Source organism: Calypte anna, chromosome 1 (assembly GCF_003957555.1).
Source record: "Calypte anna isolate BGI_N300 chromosome 1, bCalAnn1_v1.p, whole genome shotgun sequence".
Classification (NCBI taxonomy): domain Eukaryota; kingdom Metazoa; phylum Chordata; class Aves; order Apodiformes; family Trochilidae; genus Calypte; species Calypte anna.
In genome coordinates this window covers 2,304,935-2,318,000 of record NC_044244.1, presented here as the reverse complement: position 1 = coordinate 2,318,000, position 13,066 = coordinate 2,304,935, and the positions used below count along the sequence as shown (strand labels likewise).

The window sequence follows — 13,066 nt, the reverse complement described above, 5'->3', positions numbered from 1 at the left end:
AATCTTCTCTTATTCTTATTATTTTATGGTCCCTCTCTCTGCCTCTCCCACTCTCTCCCTGTGTCTAAATATGTGCCTGGCTAATATTGCTGTTTATGGGATAAATCAGCTGAACAAATCCTATTATATTTTGGAATGCTGACAACAACAGGGTAATGACATTGAAACAGGGAAAAAAAAGATGTTCTTCCTCCTGATCTAATGTCCCCCATATGTTCTATCAGCTACACCAGCTCCAGTGCTGCATGGAAGAAATGGAGGTCTTGGGGTGTTTCTGTGGTTCTGCCATTTATTTTCATGCTTATCTGAGTCTCTTGCCTCTCCTTCATTTCAAGCACATCTTTAAATGTTTTAAATATTATTAAAATCTTCATCATAAGAGAGAAAACACTGAGGCTACATTATTTACTGGCTCTTAAATTGAAGCAAGTGGTTGCTGGTGGCACAGGGAAGGATGCTGGGTCCTGTTTATTCTGTGGAAATTTTCAGGAGAAAGAAGCAAAAGCTTTTCAGTGAGCCCCATTCATCCATTTATTGACATTTATCTGTGCACCAAAGCAGAACTGCAGGGAAGGAGAGTTTGGAATATACACCCAGGTTCCCAGCTCCATCCTGAACTGGAATATCTACCCAGCCAGGTTCATCTTGGCTCTGCAATTTTAATGTTTCATCCCATAGCTCTTGTCATGTTGGCCAGAGACTGGGCCAGTGCTAATAAACATCCTCACATGGAAATTTACAGTAAAACCACACTAGAACAGTCATGGAGATGTCAGGTTGGGAGTTTCTGGGGCAGAAATATGGTCAAATGAGACCTGGACATCACTCTTTAGGCACAAGAACCTTTCCCATCCCCACCTTGACACCAGCCAGGATGGATGCTTCCAACATCTCTGTTTTCACAGAACATCAGGGCTTGGAAGGGACCTCTGGAGATCATCAGCTCCCCTGTCAACCTCACCTAAAGCAGGATACACAGGTGGGTTCTGAATTCCCCCAGAGATGGAGACCCCACCAGATATCTAGGCAACCTCTTCCAGTGCTCTGCCACTCTCAAGGATAAGAAGTTGCTCCTCGTGTTTAGATGGAACTGCCTATGGTCAAGTTTGTGCCCATCACCTCTTCTCCTGTCACTTGGCACCCCTAAAAAAAGACTGACCCCATCCTCCTGACACCCACCCTTGAAGAATTTCTAAGAATTGATGGGCTCTCCCCTCAGTTTTTTCTTCTCCAGACTGAAAAGACCCAAATCCCTCAGCCTTCCCTCATCAGAGAGATGCTTTAAGCCCCCTAATCACCTTTGCACCCCACTTGCTATAATGAGGACCCACATTTCCATGCAATTGGGATTAATAGAGAAATATTCTTATTTCGGGGCAGGGGGTGGAAATTAAGTTATGTGTGTGCTGGAATATAAAATAAATAGAACTGTGCATTCCCAGAGGCTTAAACATCTTCCCTCATTCTCCAAGGATTAGGACAAGCCCTGAACTGATTTTCACCCCAGCAGCTACACTTCCATCAGGAAAGCTCTGGGCAGGATTTGGCCCAGAAAATGATGCTGAACCCAGAGGACCCTTGACCCCCTCCTCAACAGAACCAGTATTGTGCAAACTCCAGGCTGCCCCTGACCCAGAGGTGCTTTAAATAGCATCAGCAAGCTGATGAAGGGAGCTGAAGTCACTTTGCTTCTGGCTCTTCCAGGATGGCTGCGTTTTGCTCCCTGCTTTATTATTATTATTAATTATTATTATTTTAAAAATACATACAAAATCCAAAACTGTTGCAGGAACATTCCCCTTAGCCCACAAAGCAACCTCCTGGCGAGGCAATTCAAGGTCACATTTGCAAAGGAGCTGATCTCCAAGGGGGGAAGAGAATGGGAGATCATTTGGAGCCCTCCAAAAAATGCAAAGCTGAGCCACAGGCGACCGCAGGGCTCGACCACAGAAGAAAACAGCCTGGGTTGCTGGCAGGAAAAGCAGCAAGGATCACTTCCCAGAAACAAATTTAATTGTCCATGTGGCAAGAAACTCAGGATAATGGCCCAGGCAGTGATGGAGAAGCTGGCACCTCGCTCACCTGCAGAAGATGGGGGGGAAGGGACCACCAGGAGTTGGGGCTGATGCTGAGAGATGCTAAGGCAGAGGTAATGTGGTCCAGAGCTGGGACTGATGGTGGGGGAGGGAGCTGTGCCTGAAATATCTCAGACACAACAGCAACTCAGCAGCCTTGAGCCTTGCTCCCTCCTCAATGAACATTTTGTGTGAGCGGGGTCAACCAGACGTGAGGAGCCAGGGGAGAGCAGGACTGGGAGCCCATTTGGCACCCAGCCACTTAAAGGCATAAGGTTTCCTCTTGCTTTATGCTTGGGAAGTCAATAAATGGGTTGGAGAAGGAGTTTGTTTCCAAAGCCTGCTTTAGATTTTTTTTTTCCCCCATGACAATGAGGATTTTGGAAGGAGAGGCATGAAGGGCCAGAGGGGTGATAAGAAGGTAATTAATTACTACCAGCATTATTTCTGCATGCACACCCACCTGGAAGCATCCTTTTGGAAGGGCAGGTGTTTAGTACTGAGGGACATATTTAATACCTCAAATGCAATCAACCTCTCTGTGCAATTAGGCCCTGGTTTACAGCCCTTAAGTGCAAGCTTCAGCTGATGGAGATACTTAAGAGTTTTTGTTTTTCTCTCCCTCAGGGCCTCCAAATCCACTTTTTTATCCTGCCTGGAGTGCAGAACACTTTCCAGAGGCAGGGAAGTGTCCTTATCCTCCCACTGCTGAAAGCCAAGAGGTGGCAGGTGGGAGGAAAGACCAGCACTGAGGGAAAAAAGTGGAGATGAGCCCATGGGGTGCCTGAGAAACCCCTGGAATGAAGGTCCTGCAAATGAGAATGAATAAATGATGGGGTATGGAGGATGTGCAGAAAACTGGGATGTTGCCAGCAGATGTACCTAGGATAGGGAGCTCAGGTGGCTGATGAAGGGCTCACCCAGCACTGCTCATAGGCATGAATGTGGATGGAAAAGCCAGAAGGATCTCATCCCTGCAACTCCATTACCCCCCTGGCATGAACTCTGGGCATGATAACCAAGGAATTAGTGCTAGTTAGTTAATGAGCTTGCCTGATCACCTCACAGAGGAAGAGATGGGGAGACTTTCCTGATTCCAGTTACAGAGGGGCCAGGACCTTGCTCAGAACAGTGGGGATGTGATGCTCTCCATTAGCCTGAGGAGCCCCAGTGATCTCTGGGCACTTCCACCACTGGCAATAATCAGGAGAAATACCAACCATGTCACTGCTCTGCTTTTGCCTCATGGAACAAGATCCCATTTCTCTCTGATGGGATTGAGTGCCTTTCACCCCAGAGCTTTGCAGAACCAGCTTTGCAGGGGGGTGATGCTCAGACCTGCTGGAGATGGGTGACTGAGGAGCAGGAAGATGCAGAAAAGGTCCAGAAAATCCTAAGCCTTCACCCTACCCTTTGGCTGTGTTACCTCCCCAGTAAAACCCACCATCCCCATCCCTTCCAGCTCCCAGTGCTGGCAAGAGGACACTTGTCTCCTCTTATCAAAGTTGCTGGGCTCAGCAAGTCCCTCCTACAAGAGGCTCAGTGCACATGCACACACACTCCCATCCAACACAAACTGATGTGACCAATTATCCAAATAAAGATCTGGCAGCAAGAAGCCTGTTTGCTCCATCCCTGAGCCTCCAGTCAGCATTCCCAGAGAGGAATTACCCTATTTCTGAGGTTACAGCCAACACAGCTTACACTGTCTTTTTTTTATTTTTAATTTTCCTGTTCTTGCTTGCATCTTCAGAGTGAAGAAGAGAAAAGCACTGTTAAAAATTGACCAAGAACTGACCCCAGCTGACCATAAGCCTTTTAGATCAGAAGCATGAGCATGATTGGGAGTGAAGACAAGTCCACAAAACTCATGTGCATGGTCTTATCCAGTAGAGATGAACAAAAAACCCCATTGTGCAAGCACGGGTGGCATTGACCCCCCCCCAAAGATCCACTCAGGAAAGCCTGAATGGCAAGGGCTGAGGAATGAGAAATAATGAAAGTGATAGCTCATTCCTAGGACCCTGAGTCATTCCCTTGGGAAAAGAGCAGCTTCACATACCCATGCCAGGAAAATAGAGGAGGGGCTGTGTGTGCAAACTGAAAATTTAGATTGGGTTTTAGGAACAAGTTCTTTACCATGAGGGGAGTGGGAAAATGAAAGAGGTTGATCAAGGAGGTGGTTGAGGCTTCATCCCTGGAGATATTCAAGGTGAGGCTTGACAAGAAGCTGAGCAACCTGATCTGGTTGAGGGTGTCCCTGCTTGCTGCAGGGGGTTGGACTGGGTGACCTTTAGAGGTTCCTTCCAATACAAATTATTCTGTGATTCTATGAAAATGCCAAAGTGGCAGCACCACATGGACCTGCTGCAAGATGTTCCTCTTCCCAAGGGCTGAGCAAAAATTTACATCCCTTTCACCCTAACCTTCCCTTTTAAGGGAAAGCTACAAAGATGACAATTCCTGCTTTTTCCTTGACAAAGTGATTTTATTTCCTTGAAATGCCCCTTCTTTCCAGCACCTCAAGCCCATGTCCTTTCTAAATCATAGAATCAGAGAACGTCAGGTTGGAAAGGACCTCAAGGATCATCTGGTCCAACCTTTCTCATATTATTGTTGATCTGAGATGTCCCAGCACCGTGTCGAGCTAAGACTTAAATACTTTCCAGAGTGGAGAAATCCACCACTTCCCCTGGGAGACCATTCCAATGTCTGAGTGTCCTCAGAGTAAAAATTTTCCTCTTGTGCCCAGGAGAAACTTGTGCCCATTGCCCCTTGTCTTGTCCATGGGACTCCTTGTAAACAGTCTCCACGCTCTTTGTACCCCCCCTTTAAGTCCTGGAACATCATAATAAGCTCTCCCCTAAGTCTTCTCAGGGCTGGACAACCTCAGATTTCTCAGCCTCTCCTCACAAATGACTTTTTTGCTGTCCTCCATCCTAGGAGCAACACAATAGCAAGGATGATATTTCCTCTTCCTGCAAGAGTTGGAAATGCTGGGCATGGAACTAAGATCCAGGAGACCCAACAGAGCTGCACATCACATTTTGCTGTGCCTTTAGTCAACCCTTCTGTGAACCAAGGGTAATGCTGCTCCTCCTCTGGGTGTCCCAGAGATGCTCTGTCAAAAGCAGGTGTGCTATTAACACCAAGGCTGACACATGCAAGCCCCTGGAGGAAGAGAAAAATCATGCAGTGTGTTGTTAGAAGGAAAATCCTGGCCATTCCATCTCATCAGATGTCAAACTGACCCTCGCATATCAGACACAAAACCTTTTTGCCACCTGAGCTACAAATGGCCCTTCCTAACCTGGTGGCATGGAGCAGAAGAGATCCCATGGAGCATCCCAAGGGCCAAGCAGTATTCATCCTGACACAAGGTGTTCATGCTGCTCAAACAAAACCCTGTGAATCCAGAGATGTCTGGCAGCAATCCACAGAAGGACTGATCAGCATCATGCCCTCCACAACCTCCTGCACTCAGCCAAACCCCCTGAGTCCCAGCAGAGCTTGGTGGGCAAAGACCTAAGATGGGCAAGAGGGATGTAGGAAAAGCAGGAGGGAGCTGGAGAGCAGACTCCACTTGAGAAAGAGATGTTTGGAGGAGTAGCAGGACTCTCAGGGATCTCTAATCTATCTGCAAAGATGGTTTGGGGAGGTACCAGCTTAGGTTTACTTTGAGCAATCAGAAGCACAGGAAGCCTTTACAGCCAAGTCACTCATCAGACAATGAGTGGGGTCCCAACCATCCACCTCTCCTGCCCTCTGTTAGCAAAGTGTTGGAAAAAGATTGCCCAGCTCTTTCCCCAAGGCCTTTTGTTGTCTGGCCAGCTTTGAAAACATTTCTTTTTTTCTCCCAAGTGACAGAGCTGCCATGAAAAACAGGAAGAGGCTGCATGCAGTAATTTAAACAGTCAAACTCTGTTTCCTGGCAAAAGGAAAAGAAAATACCAGCAAAAGGCAGAAGCCAGGTGATAGCTGGGGAGAGACATTTTGATTATCTTGAACAGATATTTGTGCTGTGTATCCTGTAAAAGCTACAGCTGGAGGTGACACCTCTGTTCCAGGGCCTGGAGTCTGTGAGGCTGCAGGCTGGCAGGTGATGCTGAGAAGTAGATTACACAGATGAGGAGACCACGATCCCCCAGGCTGGGAGCCCTGGGTTGCAATCAGCTCCTAAACCCAGAGTTGGGATTGCAAGCCAACAACACACCATGTTTGGGACTTCATTGCAAGCCAAAACTCCAGCAAGGATTCCCATTCCTACCCCATCTCTCCATGGTATCCTCATGCTTTTGGGGTCAGACTCCAATGCCCTCCTCTTCCTCAGTGGGGAGAGGAGACTTAAGAGTGCTGGAGAACCTCTCTTTATAAAGAGAAGTTGAGGGAATTGGGGTTGTTCAACCTGGAGAAGGCTCTGGGAAGACCTTAGAACACTTTCCAATACCTGAAGGAGCTACAGAAATGCTGGAGATCCTTGTGTAGTGATAGGGCAAGGGGGAATGGTTTTAAACTGGAAGATGGGAGTTTAGGTTGGACATGGGGAGGAAATTCTTTAATTTGAGGATGGTGGCACTGGAAGAAGTTGCCTTGGGATGCTGTGGATGCCCCATCCCTGGCAGTGTCTCAGGTCAGGTTGGATGGGGCTTGGATTAACCTGGTCTAGTAGGAGGTGTCCCTGCCCATGGCATGGGGTAGAAATCAGATGATCATTAAGGTCCCATCTAACCCAAACCACTCAGTGCTTTTAGGATTCCTCCCTGCTTGTATTTCCCTCCCAGCATTTCACCTGCTTGCTCCCCAAGGTGTAGGGGAAGATCCTCTTGCCTCCAGTACTGAGCAGCACCATAGCATTGTCACTGGGTTGTAAAATACACCTGTTACTAATCCTATTCTCTAGTAACAAAAATCAACAAACCACCCAACAATCCAGTCCTGTACCAAAATGGCCCATTTACCTCTCCATCCTCCTTTTTTTTTTTAAAAAAAAAAAAAAAGAAATCCAGCAATTACTGTATCAAACAATAATTACAAACTTTATGAGGCATTTTTAAACCACAGCCTTCTTTATCCAACATGAAGACTGTTTTCTGGTTTAAGGAGGCTGGTTTTTGGTTTTTTTTTCCCTCCAGAGCAAATCTTCCTTATTCCAACACCCTGTGTGTCCCCACAGCATCACTCCCTCTGCTCCATACCTTGCTGTCTATGGTCATTTTTTGGTGACACACGAGGCTCTTGCTAGATAGCCAAAGGTGCTCTCTGGGGCTGTATAAGTAGGAATGGCTGTGGGATCAGGAAAGGAGATTTAGATTAAACATGAGGGAAAGCTTCCTAGCAGCAAAGACAGATTATGGAGAGAGTGGAAACTCCATTGCTGGAGGTTAAGAACAGGTGAGACAAACATCTGTCAGAAGTGTTATAACTAGGGCACGAGGGCAAATCAGATGACCTCCTAAGACTCTCTTTTTTTTTCTCAGCCTCATTTTTCTCCGATGATACGAATTTTTAAGCATTTAGGGTCAAATGTACTGTTTAAATATAAGCTATTATCCTGTATTTGGAGAGAGGAAAACCAGAGAGGTATTACCTGGAACTGTTCATCACTTGCATGAACATGGCCAATTTGCAAATCAACTGCCCAGGCATTAAAATCCATCATTTTTTCCTGATTTATGCTGAAGGTTAATAGGAGGACAGCTATAACACAGGAGCAAGAAAGGAATTAACATTGAGAATCCTCCATTCATCTCAGGACTTATGTAAGTCCCATCCTGGAAATCCTGTCACACTGCTATACATCTCCACCACCCACATGTGGTTGGCATGAGAGAAGCACAAGATCATGACATGGTTGTGCCTCCATCCTTTACCTTCACATTGGGTTTGCAAATCAAACCAAGGGCAAGACTTCAGGATATCTGACTCTGCAGGACATCTGGACACACATATTGACCACGAGGGCTCCATCCAGCCCAGATGGATGCCAGGTCCTGAGCAGAGAAGACTCTGCACTCTACTATTCTGGTCAGTTAATTCCCCCTACATCTCTGTAATTATTTGTGTGCCCATTACAGCTTGGAACAACTGTGCTGAGAATGGTCCCCAGGAGACTTCTTTTGCCCTGAAGTGACCTTGAGCAAGCACTGCACCAAGGCAGGAACAGAAGCATCCTAACGTATGGATCTCCTTTGAATCAGTTATCATCAGAAAAATATTTAGTACCAAAATAAATGGGCTCATTCTGTGAGCTCAGCTCCAGAGTCCACAGTCCTACAGTTAATAACACAGAGAAGGGCTGGATATGTCTTTTACACTGCTTCTCACAGCTCATCTCTACCCATCTGCTCAATTCCAGGCTCTATCTGTTCCTAAACAGAACTTTGGCTGCTGAAGGCAAAGCAACAGAGCTGAAGTTCAGGTCCAGCCTTGATCACAGACAGGTGTCACGGTTTAACACTGACCCGGCAATTAAACCGAATAACAGACGCTCTCTTTAATCTCTCTCTCCCCTCGATGAAGAAAGGAGAGAGAATAAGGGAGAGAGACTTATGAGTTGGAAACTAAACTACACAACTTTAATGAAACAGTAATGGTAAATAGGGAAAAATTACTAAATATATACAAATATACAGGAAAATGGAAACCACATTCCTCCCCCCTTTCCCCCAGTAACTCTCACGTCACCACCGAGGCTGTAGGGCAGCCCTGGGAAAGTCCAGGCTGGACTCCTGGAGTCGGCAGCAGTCGGGAACTGGAGGCAGGAACACACAGATATGGGCTGGCACGGATCAGGACCACAGGCACACGAACAGACAGGATCCTTCCAGGATGCCGGGTGAAGGAAGGGAAGCAGGAAAAGATCAGGAAAAGATCCGGAAAAGATCTGGCTCGGTCCCCGTGATGCCTCAGATTTATACTGAGTGTGACGTATATGGGATGGAATACTCTGTTTGGTCAATTCTGGCATCTATCTTGTCTGTTCCTCCCCAAAGGAGGGCTCAGGTGGGGCCTCTGTGTCCTCCTGGACGGTAAAATATTTTCCTCAGAGCTGAGGAAAGCAGTGTCCTTGGTCCTGCATACCAGTCTCTAGCAGTAATTACAAACATCAAGTGTTATCAGTCCTAGAAGCACATACACTGTCTGAGAAACTTGCTGTTAATTTCAGCAAATGCAACTACTTACAAGGGACTTAGCTAAAAGCAAAAGTACAGAAACAGAAAACCACCTTTATCCTGGCCCAAACCAGGACACAGGTCAAGCCTCTATTTGCACCAGCAGAGAAATATCTGACATCCACCCAAAACCAGGGGAAGTCTCACTGATGGCTTTGTAATTGCTTTTAGAGCTGCTTCACATAAACATCCTAAGAGGCAGAGCTGAGGGATGGCTGGCAAGCAGGACATCAGGAAAGGAGATGAGGTCCTCCCAGACATATAGCCAGGCTCAAAAATACTTCACCAAGCCTCAAATATTTTCCAAGCTTAGCAGCTGGACTCTGCAACCCTGACAGCAGCCAAGTCACTAATACCTCTTCCCTAGGGCAGCACAGCTGAGCTCAGCCAGGGCTTGCCAGCAGCTCGAAGGAGACTCATTTAAGTAGAGCATAGCCCACTTAGTTAAGACTTTTCAGATTCCTACTTTTATTTCAGGTATCTCCAGGCTCTTTCTTTAGCTGGGAAGCATTAGCATCTCTGATTCACAGTGAAAAAATTGCAGTCACAAATATACTGGAGCAGTTTTTCCCACTGCATCACTCAGTCCCTGGCTCCTTGTCCTCTTCCCAAACTCTGCAATCCTATCCCTACAAATCTGGATGCTATAGTTGACTTTTTGGTCCATGACTTATCAAGAAAGGTGATGGCCATTTTGCTCCTGTCTATAGCCACAGAAGCCAGGTGGCTGAGAGGTTTCAAACCTCCAGGTTTGAGAGGTCCAAATGTTCATATGGAGCACAAGCAGAGCAGATTTCCAACATAGAGAGATTTAACAGCCCAGGAAAGAAACTCCAATGGGAAGATCCCAGCTTAAATCTAAAGGCAGCTCTTTGAATGTGTGGAATCCTTGAGGCTAAACAGGAAAAAAAAATAAAACATCAAAGCCAGATCTGGGCACAGCCTTTCTCCCTGTGCAATATTCCATAGGAAGCTTTGCAGGTCTAAGCAGAAGAGATCCCAACTTGTCCCTCTGTGTGTCTGGAGTGGGAAGACGAGAGCAGAGCAAGGAAAGGCAACTGAGGGCACTGCTGTAAAGGGGAATATGGGCAGAGCAAGGCAGGACCATTCTCCCTGCACTAAAATTCCCATCTGTTTTCTCTTGGTCCATCCTTGTCCTGCAAGGCAACAACAGAAGGGATCCCCCAGGAAAAGAGGTTGAAGTACAAAGGACAGCCTGAGCAATCCCATATCCCAAACCCTGAGTGCCTTGGAATTACGGGGCAGGGAAGTGGTTTGGTGTTGCTCCATCTTTCCTTCTCTCAGACATGAACTTGACTCTCACTTGAAAGAACTAATTAAGGAAGGAAATCCAAGAGGTTATTACAGCCACCCAGGGGGTGGAATACTGATTCCTGTGCCTGGAATCAAAGCCAGCCTGATGCTGGCAGGGTGGGCACAGATTTCTGCAGTGACACTTTAGTGAACTGATGGGATGAACTCAGGTAGTTTCTTAAGACTATTTGTAGGTCAGCTGGACCAGCTTCTTCCCCACTCCTGCTCTTAGATCTCACACCATTTTAATCCTTGTATCTGCAGCCAGGCTTTAATTTCTCACTGCAGAAAACTGGAGTGACTGGAAATGGGAAGATGAGGAATTTTGATGGTTAATGACCAGTGATTTTCAGCCCTAAAAGAAACAAAGTTCTGGCTTCACAAAACTCCCTGAACAAACCCTGCTTCGAGTCCAGCCTGGGGAAATATAATTACACCAGCACAAGGCTGCTGATATAATCTAGGCCTTGTTTTGCTTTAGTTTTGAGCCAAGACTGCACGAGGAAAGATGATTTCACCCCTAACAAATTGCACGGAGAAGTAATTACAACAAACAAGTTCCTCCTAAAGATTTCAAGACCCCTTGGCTTAGTCCATCACCCAATGCAGCAATGCCTGGGGAGGTCAGAAAGTGTCAGCTTGTCCCTAAGGAAGCTGGGGCATGATCTGGTTAAATTAGGTGATGTGGTGAGCTGGAGGCAGAGCCAGGAGTGGGATGAAACCATCTCAGATCCTTGGTCCCTGCTCTAATTGTTGAGCCACTCTCCAAGATCTGTGAACACACAAGGGGGGGGTTAAGGTTGGGTGTTTTGGGGGCTTCACTCACCGCACTGCTACAGGGAATGTCCTTGACTTTAAGCCAAGCCAAATCCAAAGTCCCCTCTCCCCTGTAGCAGGACTGCAATCTGTCCTTGATGCGATCGTTGATCTTTTTCAGGACAAAGATGCAAAGGGCAGACTCATCCAAGGACTTCATCTTCCTTTTCTGCCCCTTGGAGAAGACCGTGAAGAGGATATCATCCTCAGGACCAACATCCAAAGACCTTGCTAAGATGGCTCCAGCCTTAGATAAGTAGGCAGCCTGGAGCAATCTGTACTCCACCCCATTTTTCTCACAGCCAATGGGCACCTCAACATAGGAGTTAAAGGCTGTGTCCTCCTTGCAAAGCCTGACCAGCTTGGAGGTATAAACTTGCTCCTTCGTGGTGGAGCCAGGTGGTGAGATCATCTCAGGCTGTAGAGTCAGGAAATAGACAAAGTTACCACTGCTGAAGCCGTAGATGTAGTAGATATCAAAGTCAGGGATGATGGTAAAGGTGTCCGAGGGGATCTTGATCATAGAGGCCACGAACTCGTCGTGAAAGACATATGCAAACATTCCATCTGCCTCGGAGTTCTTGGTGAGCTTTCTGCTGGAAATGGTGGGGAAATACTCAGGTTTGCCATCCACAGCAGTGGCAATGAACAACTTGTCATCCATGTTGCTGTAAGAAACAATGACTCCAAAAACAGAGCCACTCTCATTCACCCCAGAGAGATAATGCTCCTTCTTGTGAAAGGGCTCTCCCAACTTGAAGAGGTCATCCAGCCTCAAAAGCTTGCAGATGCCCTGGTAAAGACTCCCACAAGCTATCAATCTATTCTCTTTATAGTCTATAAGGAGCATTTTGTTTATGTTGTTAGTGGGTGTCAAGGGTTCGTTGCAGGTTTGGACTATCCTGGGAGGATAACACTTGGGATTATCTTCATCCGGACCAGTCTGGTGGGTCACCAGGACCTTGAGGTCACTGGAGAGTTTGTAGATCCTGTTGACAGCTCCCAAGTAAATGTGCCCAGTTCTTTCATCCACCACCAAGTGGTTGAAGTTTCCTTCTGCTCGGTCTCCAGTGAAAGTGAGGAAAGGTCTCTTTGGATGAAGTGGCTGCTGCCTGCTTAGAGGTGACACTGTGGTGGATAGCAGGAGGTGAGAAAGCAGGCAAGTCCATTTCCACATGGCTGGTGACATGATTAGAAAGGTTTGTATTCCCAAGGGAAGGAGGATTAAAAGCTGGATGGCTCTTCACAACACCAATTCCCTGGCGGATTTGGTCCTGCAAGCAAAGAGAAAAGAAAATAAATTATATTAGTATGGAGTATTCCTTCCTCCTCCCTCCTCCCCAGCCCCGCCTTCATCAGAGCATATTTAATTGCTAATCCTCCCTTTCTCATCTCTGAGCTCTCTACTGAAAACCAGCACACAGGGAGTCCTCCTGAAAGCAAAACTGTGGGTAGAAAGAGTAGGAAACATACAGCAGGATAACAAACCAGCACCCTTTTTGCTCTCCATTTTACACACACGTGTCCCACATTGCAGCACAAAAATCCATCTGAAGCCAGAGCAGTGCAGAAGCTGATGGATGAAACATCCAGCAGTATTGCTATTGGCACTACCAAATTTGACCCATTTGTGGATTTGCTGGCTCAGAAGAGAGAACTTGAGAAGGATTATCATCCTGCTCTGCTGGA

The 13,066-nt window shown here is 46.7% G+C and overlaps 1 protein-coding gene across 1 annotated transcript in view; it reads right to left on the bottom strand.

Moving 5' to 3' along the window:
* The window catches only part of PLXNA4 (plexin A4), a 479,396-nt gene extending 466,752 nt beyond the window's left edge, over positions 1 to 12,644 (bottom strand). Inside the window, 1 exon segment of the mRNA XM_030459775.1 lies at positions 11,388 to 12,644. Within this exon segment, the coding sequence (XP_030315635.1) occupies positions 11,388 to 12,566 (1,179 nt within the window). The 5' untranslated portion in view covers positions 12,567 to 12,644.
* Between the last annotated feature and the right edge of the window lie 422 nt (positions 12,645 to 13,066).